At 35.9% G+C, this 25,511-nt stretch overlaps 1 protein-coding gene across 4 annotated transcripts in view; it reads right to left on the reverse strand.

Moving 5' to 3' along the window:
* Positions 1-25,511, reverse strand: part of LOC150092678 (uncharacterized) — a 387,183-nt gene that overhangs the window by 113,874 nt on the left and 247,798 nt on the right. For all 4 annotated transcript variants that reach the window (XM_090414782.1, XM_090414783.1, XM_090414781.1 and 1 more), the window contains exon 16: positions 13,068-13,244. In XM_090414782.1, the coding sequence (XP_090270908.1) occupies positions 13,068-13,244 (177 nt within the window). The remainder of the gene's footprint in view (positions 1-13,067; positions 13,245-25,511) is intronic.

The following is a 25,511-nucleotide window of genomic DNA, read 5'->3' on the forward strand; positions in this document are numbered from 1 at the left end:
AACAGTCTCAAAGGTCACCGGATTATATGAGTTTTGCCGCCAAAACCTAACGTAAGTGTGGGTGATAAGAGCGTCTCCAGTAAATCCGGGAAGTTTTGGAAGGAAGGCCAAGGGACGGCAAATGATATAAAAGGCAGAGATTGAGGGGTGAAAGTCAATCTCTCTTATTTTTTGTTCCTGTGACAAGTTTTCAAGAAGGAGAAGAGTCGCAGTCCTGGGAGCAGTAGTTCCGGAGATCATGGAGAATTCGCTGGTAGAAGAGCCCGTATTTCAAGGTAGCCTTCTGTAAAATTCTTTGATGAATGTACCGATCCATGTGCATGCCAATTTATTGCAGCCGAACCAGTTCCTTACATTGCCGGAGAAATGCAGTACTGTTTTATGAATGTAGAAATGCAGTAACGAATCCAGATTATGAAGACAGATAGCGAGTATGTGGATTACAGACTCTGGTTAACAGGAGAAAGAGGGATGATACGATAGACGTCTATAAACTTTTGAATGAGTGTTATAGGACATCGTCTGATGAAATTTTTTGTTATATGGAAGGTGGAGAGAACATGGGGGTATCCATGGAATTTAAGTTTGTTCACAGTCAACAAAGGGGTAAGTTAGGCTTTTCTCTCACAGAGCAGTGAGTGAGTGGAATAGTCTGCCTTTAGGGGTAGTGAGTGCATCTAGCGTGAATGAATTTAAGGGAAGGTATGACATCTGTAATGTATGACTCCCTGGGGGTCTCAGATAATAATAATACTGTGCATAGCTGAAATTAATCTGAAAACGAGAACAAAGGAACTAATGCTCATTAATTTTTTTAAATAATTTGCTTCCTTTGGATATATCCATCTCACATTGCAACTGTTATTTTTATTTTAATTAAAAGAAACACACGTATTAACCACAGTGAAAATTATTTAATTGTAAATATTTCATCCTAAGTATCTTAGGACATCATCAGTACAGTAGTTTAAACAATAGGAACATACAGTTATTCCTTTTATTGTTTAAACTACTGTAGAAAAGTCACTGTACTGATGATGTCCTAAGATCTCAATTTTGAACTGTTCAAGCAGACAGGCACAAAATCAGAATATTCAATCCTATGAGCTTCACAGAGACCTGCTGATAAATAACAGGAGAGGAAAATTTCAGTAGCTTGGCAAAAGAGAGGCTACATGCATATAAGTATGACTACGACAGTGGGGGAATGTGCTTAGCGGCAATTGAACTATGTTGTCTACTGCAATATCTGGAGCTTGTAGGATATAATGAAGTTGTTTTTATTTGCAAACTAAAGGGTTTTATGGCAGTCTGTCAGATATTGTATAGATTTTCCCATTCTGGACAAAAAACAGTTGCCCATGGGGAGTCACAGGAATTTTATTCCTATTATTGTTTATACTACTGTACTGATGATGTCCTAAGATACTTAGGATGAAATATTTACAATTAAATAATTTTCACTGTGGTTAATATGTGTTTCTTTTAATTATGATCTCACCACAGGTTTCGTTATTTAAAAAAAAAAATATATATATATATATATATTTGTTTATTTATTTATTTTAAATATGGAGAAGAGAGAGATTTAATGAAGTTTTAACACAACTTCATTAAATCTCTCTCATTAAATTGCACTGTAATCAATCATACCAATATACAAGTTAAAAAAAATCGTGAAATATAACGTAAACAGATATAGATAAAACGTACATGAGGACATTTCTAAAAACAGTGTACAAAAAAAAGTATTAAAAGCATATATATAGCAAGAATTACCATTGTATAAAAAATAGTGTAAACGATTTATATACAATTAAAGTTGTTCATGGTTTAAAAAAAAATCGGTTGAGTCTGATAAAATCTGCTTGAGTGTATATAGCTCGGCAGATACGGCTAAAATAATAACTATGCCCATTGACGAAATGACAATTAAAATATGATGAATGGTGAGTCTGGAATTATAAAACTCACACAGATGCATGTATCATCCCCCTCAGTAGGAAGAGTGTGTGAGATGACTATGACCTATGTGAAGCAAAGCAAGAATTTCCTATGTTCGAACCATATGCAGACTAGACTACTATAGTTTAATTTCAAGCTTCATTTTTCTTCTATTCCAAGACACAGAACATACCACATTTCTATTGCTTTGAAATATGTGTCTGATAATCTGCCTGTAATCAGAGTATAGGATAAGTAGATGGCAGATGTTTGAGAAATGAGCTGACTAAGCTGCACTATCTACAGCCTCATTTCCCTTGATCCCAACATGGCTTGGAATCCAACAGAAGCATATTTCTATCTTCATAATTCAATGAGGTGGTGTTGGATTTGAACAAGCACTGGATGTTTTTTGTAGTACTACATTTTCAATTACCAGAAGAGAACTCCGTGAGTTGGAATATATTATGTACCTTTGGTAGCAATGCAACCTGATGTATTTTTAAAAGCTATCTAATACAGCTCAGGTGTAAAGTTGGTCGACTCCGGTGGGGTTTGTGTGGATATAATGATTTCTGGTAAGATGGCAGGTCTGATTTTGAACTGTTCAAGCAGACAGGCACAAAATCAGAATATTCAATCCTATGAGCTTCACAGAGACCTGCTGATAAATAACAGAAGTGGAAAATTTCAGTAGCTTGGCGAAACAGAGGCTACATGCATATAAGTATGACTACGACAGTGTGTGTGTGTAGGGGGGGGGGTGCTTAGCGGCACTTGAACTATGTTGTCTACTGCAATATCTGGAGCTTGTAGGATATAATGAAGTTGTTTTTATTTGCAAACTAAAGGGTTTAACACAGTCTGTCAGATATTGTATAGATTTTCCCACTGTGGACAAAAAACAATTGCCCATGGGGAGGTCACAGGAATTTCATTTTCCATAAAATAGACAGCTGTTGATGGTGAAGCAACAAATGTGGTTCATATGCATTGATGTACAGACTAGGGATGGGTGATGTTTGAAATGAACCAGATGTAATTCTGATGGCTTGATAATGAATAGGGTCTAGCCATTACAGAGCACTCTCCCTGGCAGAAGCAGACTTGGGACCCACAACAAATTTTGATATTATCAATGTCCTGTACAAATAAAGAAAAGAATATTTGTGAACATCCCAAAAGGTGAAAGATACGGTGCTTAAAATGTTTCAGCACTTGTCTCGTAACTGACATGTGAGGAAGGAAACTGACTTTGCTGTCATACATGAGTCCCAAGAACTTGATTTCCGGTGCAACTGGGATTAGTGTTTATCCTAGTTGGAATTCTTTGTTATGATGAAGAGCATACCTACAGCAAAAGTGCACAAACTGTCTTCTGTAAAAATTTGAATCCATTTGCAAGCATCTATTTTGAGAGATAGTCAATGGCTTGCTGCAGCTGTCTTTTTATGACACTCATATTTCATGAATAACAGGAGATGGTAAAGTTGTCCACTTGAATGGCATTATCTACTCTTTTCAATCAAGGTCAACTCGATAGCAGAAGTTGTTGTTCAGATATCGAGTTGATCTTGATTGCAAAATGCATGACACTTAAAACTGAACCTTGTGGGACTCCCTCCTCCTGGTTATACAGTTGGAAAGGAGCAGTTCCCAGTCCAACTTAGAGGATTCGGCTGGATAAGAAGTTCTTGATAAAATGAAGGAAATTCCTTTTAAGACCAAAATTATGCAAGTCTTTCAGTATTCAATCTCCAAGCAGTGTCATAAACTTTTACCATATCAAAGAAACCTGAAACTAGATGCTCGTGTTTTAAGAAAGTATCTGTAATGAATGCTTCCCGCAGCAGGCTAAGATAATTAGTAGAATGATATTTTCAAAAGCCAACCGCGCGGTTAGCCTAGTGGCTTTGCGCTTCGCAACCATATGCTTGAGGAAGGAGTGTCCCAGGTTCGATTCCCGTTGTAGATGTGAGGAATTTGAGGATCTTCCTCAGGCATAGCCAAGTTAGCCGGTCTTGGGCGCGGTCAGTAGGGTTTTTTCCGCCAGTTTATCTGGTGTTTTTCATCCCGCAAACAGGCCCCATGAACATACGCCTCTACGGTCAAAAATATACCCCCCCCCCCCCCAGCGGCAGACCAGGCGACGGGTCGGTTGGGAGTAGTACTAACAAGAAGTCGCATCTAAAGTAACATGCGGACCCTGCATGGGAAGCGGGAATAACGCGTAGTAGAAGAAGAAGAAGATATTTTCAAAAGCCAGATTGTGTTCTGAAAAAAAAAAAAAAAAAGATTCTTTCTCTCCAGAAATGATAAAGACGAGAGTTATTTTACAGAATCTTGCACAACCTTGGTCAGAGCAATTGGAGGGTAGTTATTTGAGAATTTTGGATTATTCTCTGGCTTAGGAAAGGTAATAAATGATTACCTTTTGACCAGTGTTCAGAAATATGCTCTCACAAAAAGTTCTGTAAAGATGCAACAGTCAATCCATGAATGATGGCACCAGATGTTTTACCATCATGTAATGGATACTGTTGGTACAAAGCAGGTGGAGGCATTTAAGCAAAGCATTTTTCATTTCTTCTTTAGTGAATGGCTTGTTGTATTCTTCAGTGACATTTGAAGAAACTGGATGTTGTTGCTTTTCTGCTTTGCTTTTCAGGCAAGAAACTTGGGGGGGATAGGAAGATGATGTTTTAGCAAAAAATCTCATTGAGTGTGTGGCAATCATTGTGTGTGTGGTATATCTGCCATTAATTTTCAAATTTTGTCCAAGACTTCTTTAGTGTTGGATGTTCTCATTATGTACGATGTATATTAGAAGGCCTGGTTGGCAGAGTGGATAGTGTATCTGCTCTCCAACCAAAAGGCTGTGGGTTCGAATCCCACTGTGGGCATGGATGTTTGTGAGTGTCTGTGGAAATATCAGTGGTGGTCAGCGGTAGATGGCATTGGTGTAGTTGCGGTCAGTTCGTAGTTGAATGGTGGAGACGGAGTTGTAGAGCAGGTGCCCTCCCTCGATGATTCCTTGGACTCCCCTGGAGGTTTCAAATAATAATAACATTACATCCAGGATTTCTTTTGACTGATGCTGGATGTGTGTCTTGCTTGAACTCAGACATTTTGAAAGCATCAAGGTTTCTTTCTATGGGTTTTTTCCCCAAATACCCCATGCTTTCTTCTGAGCTTCTTTGGCTGGTGGGAACCAAGTGACTACCGTATGTATGAATATTCTCGTCATAGCTATCACTCCTGAATCTTTCATTTCAGAGCAGCTCTCTTTGTCTGGTATGTCAAGGAGTTCCACTGCAATATTATACCTGTAGAAAAGTTTAATAGAATAATTGGTATTTCCGTTATAGATGTTGCTTCAATAATTATATCTCCTGAATGGAACTTCTTTATAGACTTTGGAGATTCGGCCAATCCTTCTGGATGAACACGGTGACAACTTTTTTCAAGACGATGTTCCCTTCTTGATTGTATTATCAAGAAAAGTGGCATATTGATTGCAGCTTCTGATATTTTCTGCTTCTTATTCTGATTTTCTGTTGGTGTTTCTATAGTTTTGTAACATGGTTGGGGCTTGCTGAAGGGCTCCTGGTAAACAAGAAGATAAAGTTATGTTCATTCTTAGGGGAGTTGGATTTGATACCAGAGCCCCCATGGACATTATATGAAGCTGGGCCATAAGACTCCCGTCTTGCTGAAGCAGAGGTTAAAGTAGTGCAAGACTACCATGATCCCCCCCCCCCTTTTTTTTTCTGGATGTCCACAGGTCATGCTGCACAGAAGACACAGTGACAAAACGTTGGATCCCAGGGATGGTAGTCTGGAAATCAGGATAGTAAAAAAAAAACAGAAGTAGAGTGAAGAGTACAGGATGAAAAGCATAGAAAAAGAATAAGAACGAAAAGGGCCAGTACCATTACTACGATGGGAGCAATTGTAGATCAATCAGTATTTCAAGAGTTGAGAGAAAATTGGTTAAGGGCAGAATTCAGGGATGGGTAAATAGGAATATGATACCATTCTATAGGGACATGGTGAAACTTTGTGAACAGGTAGTCATGACTTTGTAATTTACTTACTTTCTACAAGATGGTGACAATTGAGTTGAATAAAAGAGAAATTATTACACTGTGCTATACAGGATATTGCATAGAACACCATTGCATAAACTACAGCAAAGGGATAGACGCCAAGCTGGTGACATGGGAAGACAGATAAGCAGTGCTATGCTGCAGAGCCCTGTTACTTATGTCATCACTACTGTTTAATTTGTGCATTAATGATACTAGGAATGGTGGAAGGAAAGGAATCCAGTTTGCCAATGGTACTAAATTAGATGGTAATGGCAATAGTTAATAAAAGTGATATAGACCTATTTTACTGTCTATTTATTGCTGATTTTTACACTTTGCAGTGAATTTAGTTAGGGGAAATTAGGAGAATAGCATCATCTGCATAAAGCAAAAAGCTGAGATTAACATAAAATTTTGGTATCAGATTTAATGCCACTCACCATAATGTTATCAACATAGATAATGAATAACAGTTGAAGCAACGTTCACCCTTGTCCCATGCCTAATTTTACAGAGAACCATATTTCTGTACCTCTATCACAGTTTGAACTGCTGAATTAACTCAAATATGTACTGTGCAGTACTTGATGTAATGCCTAATTTACAATGTATAATTCTAGAGATATGAACAGCATCTCTCAAACTAATATTGTCAGCTTGACATATGCCCTCTGCAGATCTACAAAACATTCTTGAAAATGTCAAACTTTTGAATCCAAACACATTCAACTATGTCATCTATTTTCACACTGCAGTTTCCAAATATTATGAGAAAATCTGATTTTTTTTCAGTTCATTATTTGCTGATGTACTTGACATTTCTGTTTTCCTACTTATTTTCATTTGTTATCTGTTATAGGATTAAACAAACTGGCAGGAAGTCATTGAAAAAAAAAAACTTACAAGGAAATTTCTTTGAGAAAGTGCAATAAGTGCAAGAGTTTTTCTGAACTGCATTTAACATCTAATATCCACTTTGTGGATATTAGATGTTAAATGTAGTTGATTTATGATTATAATCATAAATTAATTATGATTATGATTAGAATATGATTATAAAAAAGAGTGGAGGTAAAGCACAACCTTTAATATCTAATTTGTAACCAAATAATTTTCTTTGTATATTCCTTGAATTCTAAAATGATTGCCTTTAAATTCAAGAATAAAACACACACACACACAATCTAAAATGTTTGTCTTTAAATTCAACAATAACATACATACACACGTGGGTGATCTGAAAAGTTCTCGGTCTCAATTATAAATAGCAAAACTATTAGAAAGATTTTTTTTTCTAAGTTAGTACATCCATCATAAGTATCCACGTGAAATTGCAAGTTATTAAGTAGTTTTTTTAATATCAAGTAGTTTTTTTTTATACAGCTGTCAGAAGCCAACGTGTTGTCTGTATCCATTGAAATGGATAAAATTGAGTATCGTGCGGTTATAAAATTTTTTGTAAAAGAAGGTTTTAGACCAAAACAAATTCATTTGAAATTCATAAAAGTTTAGGGGCACTCTTCTCCTTCGTTTTCGACAATTAAGAAATGGGCTGCCGAGTTTAAACATGGCTGTACCAGCCTTGAAGATGATCCACATGAAGGACGTCTAAAAAGTGTAACAACACCAGAAATCATTGATTAGTATACACGATATGGTATTGGGTGACCATCGAATCGAAGTGTGTGAAATTGCTGACACTATAGGCATTTCAAAAGAATGTGATTTTGCATGAAGAATTGCAAATGAAAAAGCTTTGTGCAAGATGGGCCGAGCTGATCAAAAATGCACTCGCATGAAAATCTCTGAACAGTGCTTGAAGCATTTTAACAAGAATAAAACTGATTTTGTGCATCGATTTATTACTATGGATGAGACTTGGGTTCACCAGTACACACCAGAATCCAAACAGCAGTCAAAACACTGGACAGAAGCCAGTTGTTCAGCACCAAAGAAGACAAGGTCATGGCATCGGTGTTTTGGGATGCTAAAGGCATTTTATTTAATTATCCTGAAAAGGGTAAACAATAACCGGGGAATATTATTCCGATATTTTAACCAAACGAGATGAAAAAATTCGTGAGAAAAAAAAACGGTTTGCAGAAGACAAAAATCATTTTTCATCATGACAATGCATCTGAAAGGTGTTTTGGCAATGGGAAAATTAAAAGATCTGCACTATGAATTGTTGGATCATCTACCTTATTCCCCAGATTTGGGTTCCCTCTGACTTCTATCTCTTCCTAAAACTAAAAATTTTCCTCACTGGTCAGCGTTTTTTTTTTTTTTTATTTTTAAATCAAGAGGTGATTGCAGCTGTAGAGGAGTATTTTGCAGAACTTACTGAGAACCGCTACAGGGAGGAGATAATGACACTGGAGCATCACTGGAATAAATGTATTAGTCTTATGTTGAAAAATAAAAATAATTTTGAAACTATAAATTCGTTTCTTTCATTTTAGAAAAAGAACTTTTCAGACCACCCACATATACATGCATAATACATACTGCTTAGCACTTGGTTTATACAACATTTCAATATTTATAAACCCATAGAAATTCTTGTTTTATTCCAATGATTTAAATAACTAAAATACCAGATAAAAACTCACATAATATACTTTATTAGTGTAGAATTTTCGCCTACGTATCGTAGACATCTTCAGTACAAGGACACATAAAGGCAGTTGAACACTAACAGACAATTCTAAAAAAACGATACCTAAGTAGCTAATGTAAGATAATTAAAAAGGTCAGTAAATTTCCTAACTTATTTAAATATATATATATATCATCATCATCAAATTCCTGCCATGTACCCTCAAGGGGTGTACTGGATATGATAGTACTACATGAAAAAATTACATCATTACTAACTTCCTATCTACAATTTTCCTCCAAATCAGTCTGTTACTTGTCAAGACTCCAACATTATCAGATCTTATATTTGTATCATCTAAGGCACTTTGTACCGTATCAATCCACCTATATCTTGGTCTTCCTCTGGGTCATTTTCCTGCCAACCTGAACACTTGTTTTGATAATCTTTTCTCTCCCATTCTGTTTAAGTGACCATACCACCTGAGATTAGCTCTGCTAACGCATTCCTGGATGCTGACAATGCCAAGTTCTTTCTAATATCCTCATTTTTAATATGATATTGCCATTAATGCCACCTATTCATGCCTCTAATCTTTTTCAGGACTCTCATATCTACAGTCTCTAGTCAAGTGTTTTACTTCTAAACCAGTTCTCAGATCCATAAGTTAAAACTGGTTTGAACATTGTCTTGTATACAGCTAATTTAGTGTTCCAACTAATTTCTCTCTTATTCCATATGAATTTATTCAATTGACTTCCCACCATACCAGCTTTGCTGATTCTGTTGTCTATTTCTATATTTAATTTACCATCTTCAGTAAAAATTGTGCCTAAGTTGCTGAAATGTTTTACTTGTTCCACAGGTTCTCCATTCACAACACAGTTGACATTTTCAATGATTCTGCCTATTTTCATTGTCTTTGTCTTTTTATTGCTGACCTTCATACCATATCTATTACAACAGTTATTCAATTTCGTCAGAGAATCTTGCAGACTTGTAGCAGATTTATTTAGAAGTATAACATCGTCCGCATAAAGCAAAGAGCTGACATTAATATCTCCAATTTTGATATCGTGTTTAATACCACTTTCCTTCATAATGTGATCCATATAGATAATGAATAACAGAGGGGATAATGTACATCCTTGTCTCACACCAGATTTAACATTAAACCATCTAACTGTACTTCCTTCAATTCTAACTGCTGACTTACAACTCAAATAAAGACTAAGTATTGCTTGATGTAATGCCCCCATTGACACCATATAACTGTAGCGTATTGAATAGCTTCTCTCTTGGCACCTTGTCATATGCCTTTTCCAGATCGACAAAACTTAAATACAGAACTTTGTTATATTCCCATGTTTTCTCAACTATTTGGCATGAAGTGAAGATCTGATCCTGACAGCCTCTCTTTGGCCAGAATCCAGCTTGTTCTTCACCAAGCTTATCTTCCATAATTCTTCTCAACTGTTTCTGAAGTACACTTGCATAAATCTTGCCAGGAACACTTAGTAGGGAAATACCTCTGTAATTCTCACATTCAGTTTTATTTCCCTTTTTATATATGGGTACTATGAGAGCTCTACTCCAATCATCGGGAATTCATCCCTCTGTCCAGGCTTTCGGAACTATGCAGTGCAGCCACTGTAAGACTTTTATACCACCATACTCCAGCGTTTCTGGTAGAATATCATCTACTCCTGCTGCTTTTCCACATTTCAAGCCTTTGATGGCTTTTTCTACTTCAATTATGGATATGTATTCCTGACTGCATGCCTGGTCAGTGATTTTTTACCACTGTACTATCATCACTGCTTGTTTCATTTAGCAGTTTTTCAAAGTAATTAGCTCCATAGGATACTTCAAGGATATCTTTTTCTCCTGTTTTCATGTCACCTTTATCATCTCTAACTCCTTTTACAGCACTCTTTTCTCCATTTCTAAACTTCTTCAACAACCTCCAGAATATCTTACCACCTTTTTGATATTCATTTTCTATGTTCTTGCCAAAGTCCTCCTATGACTTTTGTTTAGCTAGTTTTACGCAGTGTTTCGCTTTCTTACATTTCTTTCTTTATTCTCTAAGAGCACAAGCTGACTTATTTGACAGGAACTTTTGATATGCTTTCTTCTTTTCCTTCACTGCCTCTTTAACTTCCTGTATCCACCAGAGAGTTCTGATTTTTTATCCTTGCAGACAACCTCACCACATGCCTCTCTGCCAGAATCAATCAATGTTTTCTTCAGAGTTTGCCACTGAATCTCCAAAGTTTGATTCCTGTTCTCAAACTATTTCATTTTTTTTTCAATAATCTTTCTGTATTTTAGTCTACAGTTCACTTCTAAGAGCTGCTCAACTTTTATTCGCTTTAAAACTTTCTTAGATGTTATTCTTTTCAATATGAAATTCAATTTTATCCTGCTCAAGACAAAATAGTGATCACTTCCAATTTCAAATCCTCTGTACACTCTGGTGTCCTGCACCAGGGAGAAAACATCACTATCAACAATAACATAGTGAATGAGACTTTTCTTATTCCTTGCCTCTTCTCTCCATGTGAATTTGTGCACATTTTTATGTTGGAACATGGTGTTAGTAATAATCAGTCCATGTCCTGAGCAGAAATCCAACAGGTATTTGCCATTATTATTAGCTTTGCTCTTTTCTCCAAATTTTCCCAAAATATTTTTGTATATCTCGCAATCATTTCCTACTCTGCTATTTAGATCCCCAACAAGGACCAACTTTTCCTTTTTCATTGTGTCAGTTGCTTTTTCTAAAGCCTCAAAAAATTCCTACACTTCTACCTTAGTAGAATCTTTTGTGGGATCATAGGCACAAATAAGTCTCATTGTCCAGTTCCCCATTCTCAAATTTCCCACATTACTCTACTTGAGACTGACTGCCATTCAAGAAGATTAGCCTCATATTTTGTGTTGAATACTATGGCTACTCCTTTTCCTTGATTGTCATTGCCTGAATATAACATTTTGTATTTATTGTTCAGAAAGATGTCACCAGTTTTGGTCTTTTTTTTTTGTTTCAGTCACCCCTATTATGTCGATCTGGTACTTATCAAATTCCTCAGCTAGCTCCATTTCTTTTCCATTCAGGCTTCTTACGTTGATAGTATCGATCTTTAACTCTGGTGATGTTGAGTTGGGGTTTGTTTTCAGATTTGTTCCAGTAGCTGAGTTTTTGCTGTTTGCCCTGGTTCCCTGGCGAAAACAATGGGGGGGGGGGGGGCCTGTTTAACCGGGCAACGCCCCAGCCAGAATGAAATTTTGTCATGTTGTACCATCATTTTTTATTTTGGTTTAACCAATAAGAATACAATTTGGTCGGCTAAATCCCAAATTGCCAGCCCATCCTCGTTCGTTCAGTATCAAAGTAGATACCCAACAGGGTGCACCACGAGAAGGTGAGGATTGGACATTAGGTCAGAAGCCCTGGTCGGTTCTCCGCATTCCTTTAAAGGCTATGTGGAGGTCTCCTCTCAGTTATACAGCTTTGACCCTTAAGCACCCCAATATATATATTTTACTATATATATCTATATATATTTAGACAAAATAAAGTTAGGAAAGATTAGCTGAATTAAAAAGTACTATCTCCCACAAAGGGGATAGATATAGACCATTGAATCTGTTTAAGTTAGGAGAATGAAGTAAAGTTTCATATGATTCTTTATAAAGCCATTCCATGAGGAACCAACTTTTATGAAGAACTTGTCTAGTGTTGATAGCAAGGTACAGACTGTTCAGGCTCAAGGTACTGAATATAAGAGTTGCGTTCTTCTAGCCAAATAAAAGCAGATCTTCCTGTTTGTCCAAAATATGATAACCCACAAGAGCAAGGAAACTGTAAATGCCTATATAATTGAGATATGGAAGCTTGTCTTCAGGAGAAGCAAGATAGGTGATTTTTCTGATGGGTCAAAATGTAACAAAAATATTCAGTGGTTTTAAAACTTTCACTATGCATTCACTAATGCCTTGCACATAAACGGAGCAGAATAAGAGTTATTTCTTCTGTCTTTGAAGAGGTAGAGATACCATAACTGTTAAAAGCTCTTCTGATGAAAGAATTCTGAAAACCATTGGAATATAAGAAATATAAATATATACCATCTGAATATAAGAAAATTCTATGATCTACATTTCAACTGAGCTAAACGATGATTCATTTGGTTTATTCTTCAAGTTGTTATTCATAATTTTTTTTATATAAAAAAAAGCTTCATTGAATTATTCTTTTAAGTCATATTCCTTTCAAAACCTCCAAAATTTACTACCCCCCTCCTCAATACCAAGTTGTGCTGCTGGTAATGTGTCACATTTGGAAAACTTATGAAAGGTAGTATGCAAGTGTAAAAAAAAAAAGTACTGATAAACACACACATGCACCACAAGAACACGATACTTACCACAGGTATTACTGCAGGCTGTTCTGGTAGTAATGCTGCCCTCTCTAAAACAAGAGAGCGACTCCAGGGTTCTGAGTCTGAAATAATTGGCTGCTGGATAGCTCGCTGAGCTGGAAGCTGCTGCCATGATGGTACAAACATCTGCCTATTAGCTGGCCAACTTGACTGTACTGCATTCTTGAAATACAAAACAGAAATTTAAGCAATATCATAATCAGTAATGAGTATGCTTTTTTATTTCACCTCTCTCTCTCTAATTGTTAATGTAAAGGATAGAACACAAAAGAGATATATAATAGTATAGTAATATATCAATCAATATAATGAAATAGAAGATGTAATTGATGAAATCACAATTCTGAAACACTATTCTAGCATCACTTTCAATCCAAAGCTACTTACATTCAATAATACATTCACACCATAAACTCCATTCTCATAATTTTTTATAGCACAAATAACACTTCATCATATGAATAATATGAAATTAAATATTTCTAAACAAAGTTATGTTAAACAAAAACTACAATCTACATAGGTTGCCTCAAAAAAATAAGTTTACACCATCACAAATCAAAATTTAAACAAGGATACACAACATTTTTTCTTTCAATTAACAGCTCCATAAAACTGCTTGCTTTTCAGAGCTATAGTTGAATGCACAACTTATAATCAGAATATCTATGTAAGAGGTTTTGAAACTTGAGGAGTATGCTGATTTGTTAATCACAAGAAATGAATAACAAATTAACTTCAATTTAAATAATGCATGAGGCTATATTGTGAAAGGTCAGTTTATTTAGTGCTCTGTGAAATAAATAATTTTTCCTGAATTGTGTTTTTTTTTTCCCTTCTTAGAATTAGTTTTTTTTATTTATTTATAGAATACTATGGCTGATTTTCATGTTTTAATGTATTTGGCATATTTCTTGATATTTTGATGAAATACTGAAATATTAAAAGTACTGTAAAATGGCACCAAAAACACACAAGAATAATAGAGCAGCAACGAGGAGGCTTGTCACAGTGCATAGTAAAATATCAGTACTGAAACTAATGAGGATGTTGAAAATGAATTAACTTTTCAAATTGCAAGAATAAAATTATTAGATAGATGTGGGAATTGGAAAAGTTGAGAAGCAATCAGATGCATAGGAAAGACAAGAAATTTAAACAGCTAAAAGAGAAACAAAGCACCAGAGCAAGTAAGAGTAACGATAATCAGGCAAGTAGTAGAATAAATAGAAGAACATAATTTAATTAGAATACAAAAAGAAGGATATTATATGGGATGATGAATCAATTATAAAACATGCCATTGATGACCAAGGTGCTGAAATCAAATATTGAATGAAAAACAGGAAAGAAGGAGATGGCAGTTCTCATATATACAAATGATTTATGGGAAAGGATTGTTGGAAGACACTGAAGAATGAGAAAGGGAAACTCATTAGTCTGTTATCAGGATATGATAGTACTGAACTAAGAAGGAATGGTTGCAAGTTTTTGGATGTATGGAGCAAATTTGAGGGAAGAATGGATTTATAAGCAGGATAGCCTGCTTGGATGCATTTGTATTGACGATCTGAAGAAATTATTTATTGGTCTGTGACATTATATGGAGAGTCAGGGAAACTTAGATCACGATGGGAGAATGGCAAGAACTATGCATAAGAGCAACTAAGTAATGCAACTGTTTCATTCAGTGTTACAAATATGCTTAATCATGAAGGTGATTTTGATGAAACGATGACTGTATGTTTGTCCAGTTCAGACTTATTTAGTAGGAGCAAGAATGTTTGCACAAGTGAAGCCTTACAATGAAGAGAAACTTGATTTGCAAAACTGGATCATGCAGACTACAGAAGTTAGCATACAAAGAAGTTTAGCATAAAATATCCTGCAATATTATTGTCTCTATACAAATGCAAGGAGTATCAGGAAACAAAAGGGGCAGAGTTTGTTGTCACGGTGAATATATTGTGGCCTCAAATTATTATAAGCCTTAGTAAGATCAGGCTCTCAGAGGCTGACACAGCAACTGGTACTGAGCGTTAAGGATACAGTATTTTTAGAAAGGATAGACAAAATAGGAGAGAAGGGAATGTAATGTGTAATGCTAATGGTTTTGGATGATGAGTCTAGTTAGGGTAGAAAGCTGTGATTGCAATATTAATAACAATTTTCCATGTAGCAGTGAGCTTGACACTATTTGGTGAGGTTTTGATAGAGACCTAGTGGATCATTTGCTATGAATGATGATATACATCATCATATCAACCAGATGGGCCTAGATGAGTAATCATTGTGGATGACTTTAATTATCCGAACACTGACTGTGTAGCAGTGAAATCTCACAAGAAGAATAAAGCTGAATTTATTGAGAAGGAAGCTTCTGTAAATGAAGTAGTCTCTCTTGCAAGACAATTTCCTTGACAGAAGGAACTTGAGAATAAAGAGTGTCAGACCTAAATTCTGTGTAAGAAGAGGTTTCAGTTTAAGATGTAACTGCTCAACCACCTTTGGTGAGTGATCTTGTATGACCTGGGAAGTGGCTAAGGGTATGGATGCTTCATTAGAAAAGGTTACATGCTGCATTTATAAAGCAGAAAATTATAACTAGCTAAGGAGAATACTAGCTTCTGTCTCATGGTATAAACTGCAAGATGGGAAATATACTGCAGTGTATGCCAAGTATTTAAAAAATATATCAATGTTACAATATTAAAATCTGTCCCTAGAGTTCAAAGAATAAATAAGAAGCATGTGCAATGTTATTAAGCCAGAGATTCTTAAAAAAAAAAAAAAGACAATGTCAAAGGAGTATATACCATGTGCATAAGAATGATACTCAGTTATAAAAATTATAACTTAATGGTAATGATTAGTGAAAATGGAGGCATGATAACTGCTGCAGAGGATATAGTTGAGGTATTTAATGAGCATATATAAAGGTATTTCAGTCTTATGAATGTGACATCATGCAGAACTTGAATGCAGTGGGAAAGGAGGAGGAACTGTTAGTAAGTGATCAGGAGTTATATGAAGAATTGAATAAATGATATAAATAAGCCTGTAGGACTTGATGCTATTTCACCATGTGTTTTAAGGGGATGTTCTGGAGAGTTAACAGCTTTTACATATCTTTTTAATGCGAGTCTTGCATTAGGCCAAGTTTCAAAGGAGTGAAAAATTGTTCCAATTCATAAGGGAGGTGATAAGCATAGGGCTTTGAATTATAGGCCAGTCTGTGTGTCTGGAGTTGTAGTTAAATGATAGAGAGGTAACCAAGATTCAGAATTGGGTTGACAACAGAAAAATACTCTTTAGTGGTAAGATCGTGTTTTAACAATCTGCTTGCTTATTATAATAAGGTGACAAATGCATTGGATAAGGGTGATGCATACACAGTGGTATATTTAGATTTTGCAAAGGCCTTTGATAAATTGCCACATGACAAGCTGGTAATTAAATTGGAATGGATGGGGCTAAACAGTAGATTAGTATGTTGGGTCGGAGATTAACTGTCTGATAGGTATCAGCGAGTGGTCTATGGAGGAGTGACATCCCAGAAGAGGAAAGTTAATAGTGGTGTACCCCAAGAGTCTGTTTTGGGTCCACTGCTGTTTAATTTGTATGTGAATGACATTAGGAGAGGTCTGAATAGTGATATGCAGTTGTTTGCAGATGATGCCAAGTTAGGGAGAGCAATCAGGAGTAGAGTGGATGCTGTGTCTTCGTAAGATAACTTAAATACACTAACTGAGTGGGGATACCAATTCAATGCCGAGAAGTGCAAGGCTTTGAAATTTGGAAAGCAGAGATGGGATGCAGAGTACACAATCAGTGGAAATATCTTGGAAGAGATAGAGGAGATGAAAGATCTGGGAGTGAATGTGACAGGACCTAAAATTTTGGGGACATATAGCTAAAATTGTAAGGACAGCACAGTGGATAATGGGAATGATGTAGAGGGCACTGCCTTGTAGAAGAATGTTATGGTTCCCTAATATTATGTATCTAGTAGCAAGACTTATACGTTGGTTAGACATAACTGGTAATTAGTTTACGGAATTAACAACGCATATAAAGTATATTAATTAAAGGTAACTTTAATGAATAACTTTATATTTCGCCAACGTCACATTGCCATCTTCAGGAACATAAAGATATGGTATGTGCACTCAGGAACTAACACAAAGCAAATGAGGAAGAAAGCAAGAAACTAATATTGTTCCTAAAGTCCAAATGGTGCCCTCTTGCAGGCTAATTTGGTAGTCTTTTGCAGTTGGGCCGAAGTTCTCATAATGAAAGTCTCCCAAATTTGGGGCAGTTTCATGCACCCAAATTTGTTGAGGTTAGGAACGTTTTTTAGAGCTGCTGAAGATTCTTTGAATAATCTTTCGTATTTAAACTTGCTGTGATGAATTATTTTTGTTTTCTTCCAACGAATTTTATGGTGGGTATCTAAGGCATGGTCTGCCAGCCCAGAGCGGCTGTACTGGTGAAACCGGATGTAGTCTTGGTGTTCTGAAATCCTGATATTTTTTGTTCTGCCTGTTTGGCCAAAGTAGGACAATTTGCAGCTGCAAGGGACTTGGTATACACCAGGTAGGTCTAAGGGAAGTGGTCGGTCTTTGGTAGAGCGGATAAGGGATGCCAACTTTTTATATGGTCTGTAACAGGAAGTAAGGTCATATTTTTTGAGGATATTGGTTATTTTCTCAGAGGTGCCCTGGATGTAGGGGATGGTGATAGACTTGGTGTAATCTTTATTGTGGAGGGGGGGAGGGGGGGTTGTGGTTTACAGGTTTTAGTATTTTTTGGATTTTTTTTGGGTTATAGCCATTGGCTAAGAAAGTGTTGAGGATGTGGTTTAGTTCAATAGTCAGGGCCTTGTCATCTGAGCAGATTAATTTTGCCCTGTTATATAGTGTTTTTTATCACCCCATATTGTTGTGAGGGGGGGGGGGGGGGGGGGGGGGATTGCTGGTGAATGTATCTGCCAGTGTGGGTGGGTTTTCTGTAAACAGAGAAAACCAAAGATCCATCAAGCTGGCGGGTGATTAAAGTGTCTAGGAAGGGGAGGGTGTTGTTTTCCTCTTTTTCTAAGTTGGCATCCCTTATCCGCTCTACCTAAGACCAACCACTTCCCCTAAACCTACCTGGTGTATACCAAGTCCCTTGCAGCTGCAAATTGTCCTACTTTGGCCAAACAGGCAGAACAACAAATATCAGGATTTCAGAACACCAAGACTACATCCGGTTTCACCAGTACAGCTGCTCTGGGCTGGAAGACCATGCCTTAGATACCCACCATAAAATTCGTTGGAAGAAAACAAAAATAATTCATCACAGCAAGTTTAAATACAAAAGATTATTCAAAGAATCTTCAGCAGCTCTAAAAAAACGTTCCTAACCTCAACAAATTTGGGTGCATGAAACTGCCCCAAATTTGGGAGACTTTCATTATGAGAACTTCAGCCCAACTGCCAAGCCTACCAAATTAGCCTGCAAGAGGGCACCATTAGGACTTTAGGAACAATATTAGTTTCTTGCTTTCTTCCTCATTTGCTTTGTGTTAGTTCCTGAGTGCACATACCATATCTTTATGTTCCTGAAGATGGCAATGTGACATTGCCGAAATATAGAAGTGATTCATTAAAGTTACCTTTAATTAATATACTTTATATGCGTTGTTAATTCCGTAAACTAATTACCAGTTATACTAATACTATGTAATATATAATAATATTATGTAATCTGGAAGATATGGGATTGGATTATAAATTATTAGCTTGGATAAGAGAATGGCTGACTGACATATCAAAAAGTGATATATGGGAGCTATAAGTCTAAGATTTAAGGTAACCAGTGGTGTATCACAGAGATCAGTCTTTGGTCCATTATTACTCAGTCATTACATTACTAATACTGGGAAGGATTTGACAGATGAAAGGCAGCAGTTTACTGATGATGCAAGAGATAGGCAAGGTAATGAGGAATGTTACTGATATGCAGCATATGCAGAATAATTTGTACAAGTTGAGATTGTGGGCATGGCTATCATTTCAATGTTAATTTGCCTGTGTAAAAATTTGATGTAGCTTAATAATGCCAGAAAGCCTCACATCAATTTTTACAGAAGTCAAGCCCAGTAAGATTGTAACCTATATGTCTATGTATAGTTAAAATTGTTAATGTAAATAATCCCTATGGGAATTGTCCTTACATGCTGCCCTAAGACAAATTCTAGAATGTGTTGAACTAAGGCAATACCTTGCCACCAGAAAACCGTATATGTTAGCTCCTTATAAGGACATAAAATCTGTTTGTGAAGTGCACCTGTAAATACTCAAGGTCAGTGTTAAACGGACCAACAAACTTCAGATGAATGTCCGCTGCCCGAATCAAATAGGATTAGAAGTGTACACGAGAAGAACAAAGGACTGCACTGAAATGTCCGGGGTCCCATATCTTCGTGCAAGAATACGAAAGAAGGCGAATAAAAGGTGTTGGCCCAAAGATCGACTATCAGATCCAAGTTTCCTCATCGGTTGTCGAGAGGTCGTTATCAAGAAGTCACCAGCAGTTGTCCGTCAGATGTAAGCCATCGAGGACGCACCTTCAGGAGAAATCATGCCAGTGATCTAAAAGAAAGATGACGGGAGCCGATCCACCAGGCAAAGCAGATATTTGATGACGAATCTTCGACGGGAGCTGTTGTCCGAGGGAAGAAATTGATCCATTAGTCCAATGTGCATGCAAGCATTCCACAAGCCGATAATCCTCGCCCGAAGTGTGGCAGGACACCGTCCCATGAAGTGTCAGTAAATCGATCGTCGGCGTAAAGGGGGGAGAGAAAAACCTGATTCGGAAAAAAAAAAAAAAAAAAAGTCAGGACTCCAGTTCGAAGCCAAGTACACAGTGGGTAGCAGCCATAAAGTGAGTTGATCTGTTTATTCAATTTTCATCAATTATAGGAGAACTTTATTAGTGGACTGTTAAGTTGAGCAGAGCTAATGGTTGAAAATTAGATGTTTAATAATTAATAGAAATTTTTATGTGTAACAGTCAGAGGGTAACTGTTTGTCAATGATGCATTTTGTCTATAGAATTATCTTAATATCAGAAGAAAAGAGCTTTTTTGTGTAATGATATTTTTTATGTGCATAACAGTTAAGAAGTAACAGTTTTGCTTAGGGTAGTAACTTGAATTTGGAAGTGAGTGGTTAATTTTGTGACATAATTTTCATGAATTGAAAGGGCATTTTAAGCTAATTGTTGAACTAAGCAAAATTTTCTTTAGTGTAATAATAGTGTAAATTGTTTTGTGGTAAATAAATGTGTTGTTTAAATGTTAATACAGTGTTGCCTGATATTTAATTCTTTGATGCACTGTTCTGAAAAAATATTAGAGCCTATTAGCGGGAACCCAGGAGAAAGGATAGTAAAGGATAGATAGTAGACCACGACTGCAGATATTAATTAATCAGGGATAATTTGAAGGTAATAGGAAAATAACTACTGGACGCATTTTACACTTCTTATTACTAGAAAACGGACATCAGTGCTGCAGCTTTTAATCAAATAAATTTTCTGATGTTCAAAGAATAAGAAGGGAAGTGCGGAAGGCAGTATAGCGTAAAGAGATGCCAAAGAGTGATAAGGAAGAATAGTTAGAAGTACATAATAATTATTGCATTAATGCATATATGTAGAGTGGATGCTGAGATAAGCCAATTAAGGAAAATATATAAATAGAGATATAAAGAAGGGAGCAGATATATAAGAAAGGATAAATAAGTTAAGATATATATGAACTCTAATAAATAAATAAGACCCCCCCCCCCCCCCGTTTACACCTGATTGGTTATTATATCTGCTCTCCAACCAACAGGCCATGGGTTAAAATTCTGCTGTGGGCATGGATATCTGTGACCGTCTTTAGGTGGGAGATGAATTTCAATGCATGGTGTGAGACCACCATGCTCTTACTGGAAGATTTAAATGGCATGAAAATGTTCCATGTTTGGTATCTAGAGCATCGTTTCGAGACTGTAAAAAATAACTAAAAATACAAAAAAAAAATTTATAAAAAAAAGTAATTTAAGAACACAGGGGAAGAAAAAAAAAAAAAACCTTAGCCCATTCACAGTAGTAATGAACTGTGAGTGACTTACAACCTTTTGTGAGTAGGAATCACAAGAGTCATGCACTTTAATGTAGAGCAGAGGTTCTCAGCCCTAAGCCCGTGCGTGCATTTACACCCACATAACTATTTGCATGCATCCACTGTCAATTATTAAATAATGAAAAAAAAAAAAAAAAATTAAAACAGGAAAATATAAGTCTTCTCCTAGTAATAATATTTATTGAAATTGTAAAAAATGTTAACATTTATGTTATATTATAACATTTCGTAGTGAAACGATAGTGATGTTATCTTTCAGATCTCTCCCCTAATGCAAGTGTACCACTGGGTTTTGTTCTATTAGCTACATTCTTCCTCCTCCTAAATATAAATGAAATTATAATCTTTCATTGACTTAAATGACCCTTCAATAATGGGTCATTCACTATGTAGTGATGTTATAGCGGGAGTGATGTTATATTTTCAGATCTCTCCTCTAATGCAAGTGTATCACAGGGTTTTGTTCCATCAGCTACATTCTTCCTCCTATATATAAATGAAATTATAATCTTTCATTGACTTAAATCTTGTCCACAGTTTTGCTGATTACAGCACTCTTCACTATTGTTGCACCCTGATATCTTAAGAATGTAGAATTCTCAGCTATCATGGTGTAACAAAGAATAAATAAATTAAAAACCCTGCATAAAAGATAATAGATGAATTATTTAAAAGAAAAAGAAATATTCTTGCATCCAATAAAATATATAAAGTATAAAGGTGTTTGTAGAACTAACTAACAAAAAGAAAGAATATATAAATGTTGTAATATGATATAAAAGAGAAAATTTAACTAAATAAGACAGAAAAGGATTAGTCATAAGAGATGGTATGTGAGAGGCTAGAGATTAAAATATTAAATGAATTCATAGAAAAAGTTTGGAAAGGGGATTAAGTTAGAGGCTAGCAGAAGAAAATCAACAGACTATCCAGACAGGGCCGATTCCCGGATTGAGACATCGTTTGGCTCGCCGACCAAAGGACGTTTGGCAGAAAAACGCCACCCTAATTGGTCAGTGAAGTAAAATCAAGAAGGAGGCGGAGAAAAGAAGTTAAAAAAGGTGCCGTTAGGAGAGCAGGTATAAAAGGGTTGAAACCCCCCCCCCCCCCACGAGGCTTTTTGGTTTTTGTTTTGGTTCTGTTCCCAAGGAGTTCTCTACGAGCTCCATGGCATAGGTTTCACGGGGTTTTCCTGAGTGGAGATTGGGGTTATATCTCCGTCGTCACAACATGGAAACAAAAGTGAGCGGGATTTCGATTCCGGATTTCCTATGTAAGAAGCGAAGAATGCCATAGAGTCAAAGAAAAGGAAACATCTTCTTTGTGTTTCAACTTCAGTGACAACCACGAGAAAGGGAAAGCTATAAAGATATCGATATCCACGTCGCGAGTCGCACAGCCGTCATATAGATAATTCAGTGTCCTGAATTACGAAAGTTTAAGACCGTGTAAGCATAGTTCAACTCCAAAAGGAACGTAGGAGTAGCAGATTATCGGAGAGGTTATACCAAGCTAGTTCAATCAGAAAAAGGTAAAGGCACATATGAAAAACTCAAGAAAGAAAGGTACTGTAAAATATATCTAATGTTAACTAAAATTTATCTGTAATAAGCATCATTATTCTAATACGGAACTGTTGAAGTTACCAAGGAAAATTTATACTAGGACTTTAGTATCTGACAGAATATATTAAAAGTAAGCTGGCTAGTGTTAATGTTATGTGAATAATTAAGTGTCCTGAGAATTTTGCATGTCTATTGTAATGTATAGGAAAGTTAAAATGTCATAGTTGTGTGTTAGTGCAGAAAAAGGTTTAGTTAATCTACTTAAGTTTGAATAATTAAATAGTGTGAATTAATCTTATTTGTCCATGTCAAATGAATTTACGTGTTGAATGTGTATGGCGGCATGATCGTAATACTAGTTATGTGTTAGTGCAGTAAATGGTTTAGTTAATCTACTTAAGTTTGAATAGTTAAATAGTGTGAATTAATCTTATTTGTCCATGTCAAATGAATTTATGTGTTGAATTGTTATGGTGGCATGATCGTAATACCCATTATAGGATCATAGCCTAATTACTTGTAATAAGCTAATGTTAGTTTGTAAGTATTTAGTTTAGCATTAAATTGAGTAATCACAAAAATTGAATTGTACCATGTTAAGGAATTCAATAAACCTTTGTTCAATGATAAAAGAGTTGTCTGAAATTGCTGTCCAATGCACCACTTGAAAAATACAAACCTAATCACGCAGGAAATTAATGTTAAGAAACGAGATAAAGTGTCACGACTGCAACATAGTTGCACTTTCTGACATGTTTTAGTTCTTTCTCCTTGTTTTTGCATATAATATCTTAAACTAAATGTCCCAAAAGGCACAGCATAATACAAATATTAGGGATACTAAGGGGAGAAATAACTTGGATATTAGTAAAATTTTTGGTGATATCTCGAGCATAGATAATAGCAGAACATAGATAAGCGGAAATTATTAGATAGAACAAAAATCATAAAATGGGACACAACACTATACCTACTCATATAAAAAACACTGCAGCCCAATCAACTAAGCTTGAAGATCTACAATACGTTCTTCCTCTGATTTACATGCAGAGTTCACTGTATCTAACAGTAAGGGAAAGCAAGATTTTAAGTCAGAAACTGGAGATCTTTCAGTTGGATGATGACAACAAGTCAGTTCCAATGGTTCCAAAAACATAACTCTCTCTCTCTCTTTTTTTTTTTTCCACTTAAAAAAAACCAATAGTTCCTTTATCTTTACCTTTGCTAATGCTCGACTTTGGAGTTAAGGCTAGGGATTGGAGTGACAGCATTTGGCATGCACGCACACACAGATAGACACACCACCTCTGTAGCATCCTCAGCATTCAAAAGATTATTTTTAACTCAAGACATTACTACTTATCTTTCCAGCTACTAAAATTCTGTACAAATCCTAAATTCACCAAACCTTGGAATACTGCTCTCATATTTGAGATACTGTACCAAAAACTTTAAAAAACATTTTAATGCTATTTCAAGAGAGCAGTTCATACTTTCCAGCTACTTTCTCAGAGATCATATTTTATTATTTTTTAAATGGATACTTCCATTTCAGAAGAAGTGATCATTAGCACCCCAATACGCGATTCAATGTGCTAAGCAAACAAATCTACCACTCCTACTCATCTTTCATTCTATCTACCTTTGTTCTGTGGAACAGACTTTCAATGAATTATTCCCAAAAGACTACAATCTACAGCTTTTCATACAGAGTATCAACAGATTTCATTTCTCTTAACCCCAATCCAAACATCCATCAACATACCATATACCAATAACACATGGAACTACCTGCATCATATATCCTATCATCTCATCTATATTCTATTTAAAAAAAAAAAATATATATTATTTTAGCACATTTCATAAATGCTTATAAGTTTTCAGCTATAATGATCTCAATCAAGAAATCAAATTATGTTTGCTAGATTGTTATACAGTTGCATAACAATCTAAGCTCGGTCCCCTTTTATTTTCCTGTTCTCCACACTATCCGCATTATCGGCATTACTCTTTCATCTTCTTTTAAGTTCGACCCGCTCTTTGTTCTCCTATATGCACTCTTTTGATCGTATTTTGCTGGGCAGCGGAAACTTCTCCAAATCTAGCAGCACTCTTAGATACTAACTTTAAAGGTGTTATTCGCAGAGCTTGTAAGCAACTTTCTCATACACAAAAATAGTAAACAACTTTCTTATGCTCTTACACATAGCTAAATACAAAGTTGGATTCAGGCCAAATAGAGACTGTCAGGATCAGATCTTCACTTTACGACAAATAGTTGAGAAATTATAGGAATATAACAAAGTTCTGTATTTAAGTTTTGTAGATCTGGAAAAGGCATATGACAAGGTGCCAAGAAAGAAGCTATTCAATACACTACAGTTATATGGTGTCAATGGGGCATTATATCAAGCAATACTTAGTCTTCATTTGAGTTGTAAGTCAGCATTTAGAATTGAAGGAAGTACAGGAAGATGGTTTAATGTTAAATCTGCTGTGAGACAAGGATGTACATTATCCCCTCTGTTATTCATTATCTATATGGATCACATTATGAAGGAAAGTGGTATTAAACATGATATCAGAATTGGAGATGTTAATGTCAGCTCTTTGCTTTAGGCGGACGATGTTATACTTCTAAATAAATCCACTACAAGTTTGCAAGATTCCCTGACTAAATTG

The sequence above is a fragment of the Typopeltis vanoorti genome, chromosome 25, assembly GCF_054136105.1.
Source record: "Typopeltis vanoorti isolate ZY-2024b chromosome 25, IOZ_Tvanoo_1.0, whole genome shotgun sequence".
NCBI classification, from domain to species: domain Eukaryota; kingdom Metazoa; phylum Arthropoda; class Arachnida; order Uropygi; family Thelyphonidae; genus Typopeltis; species Typopeltis vanoorti.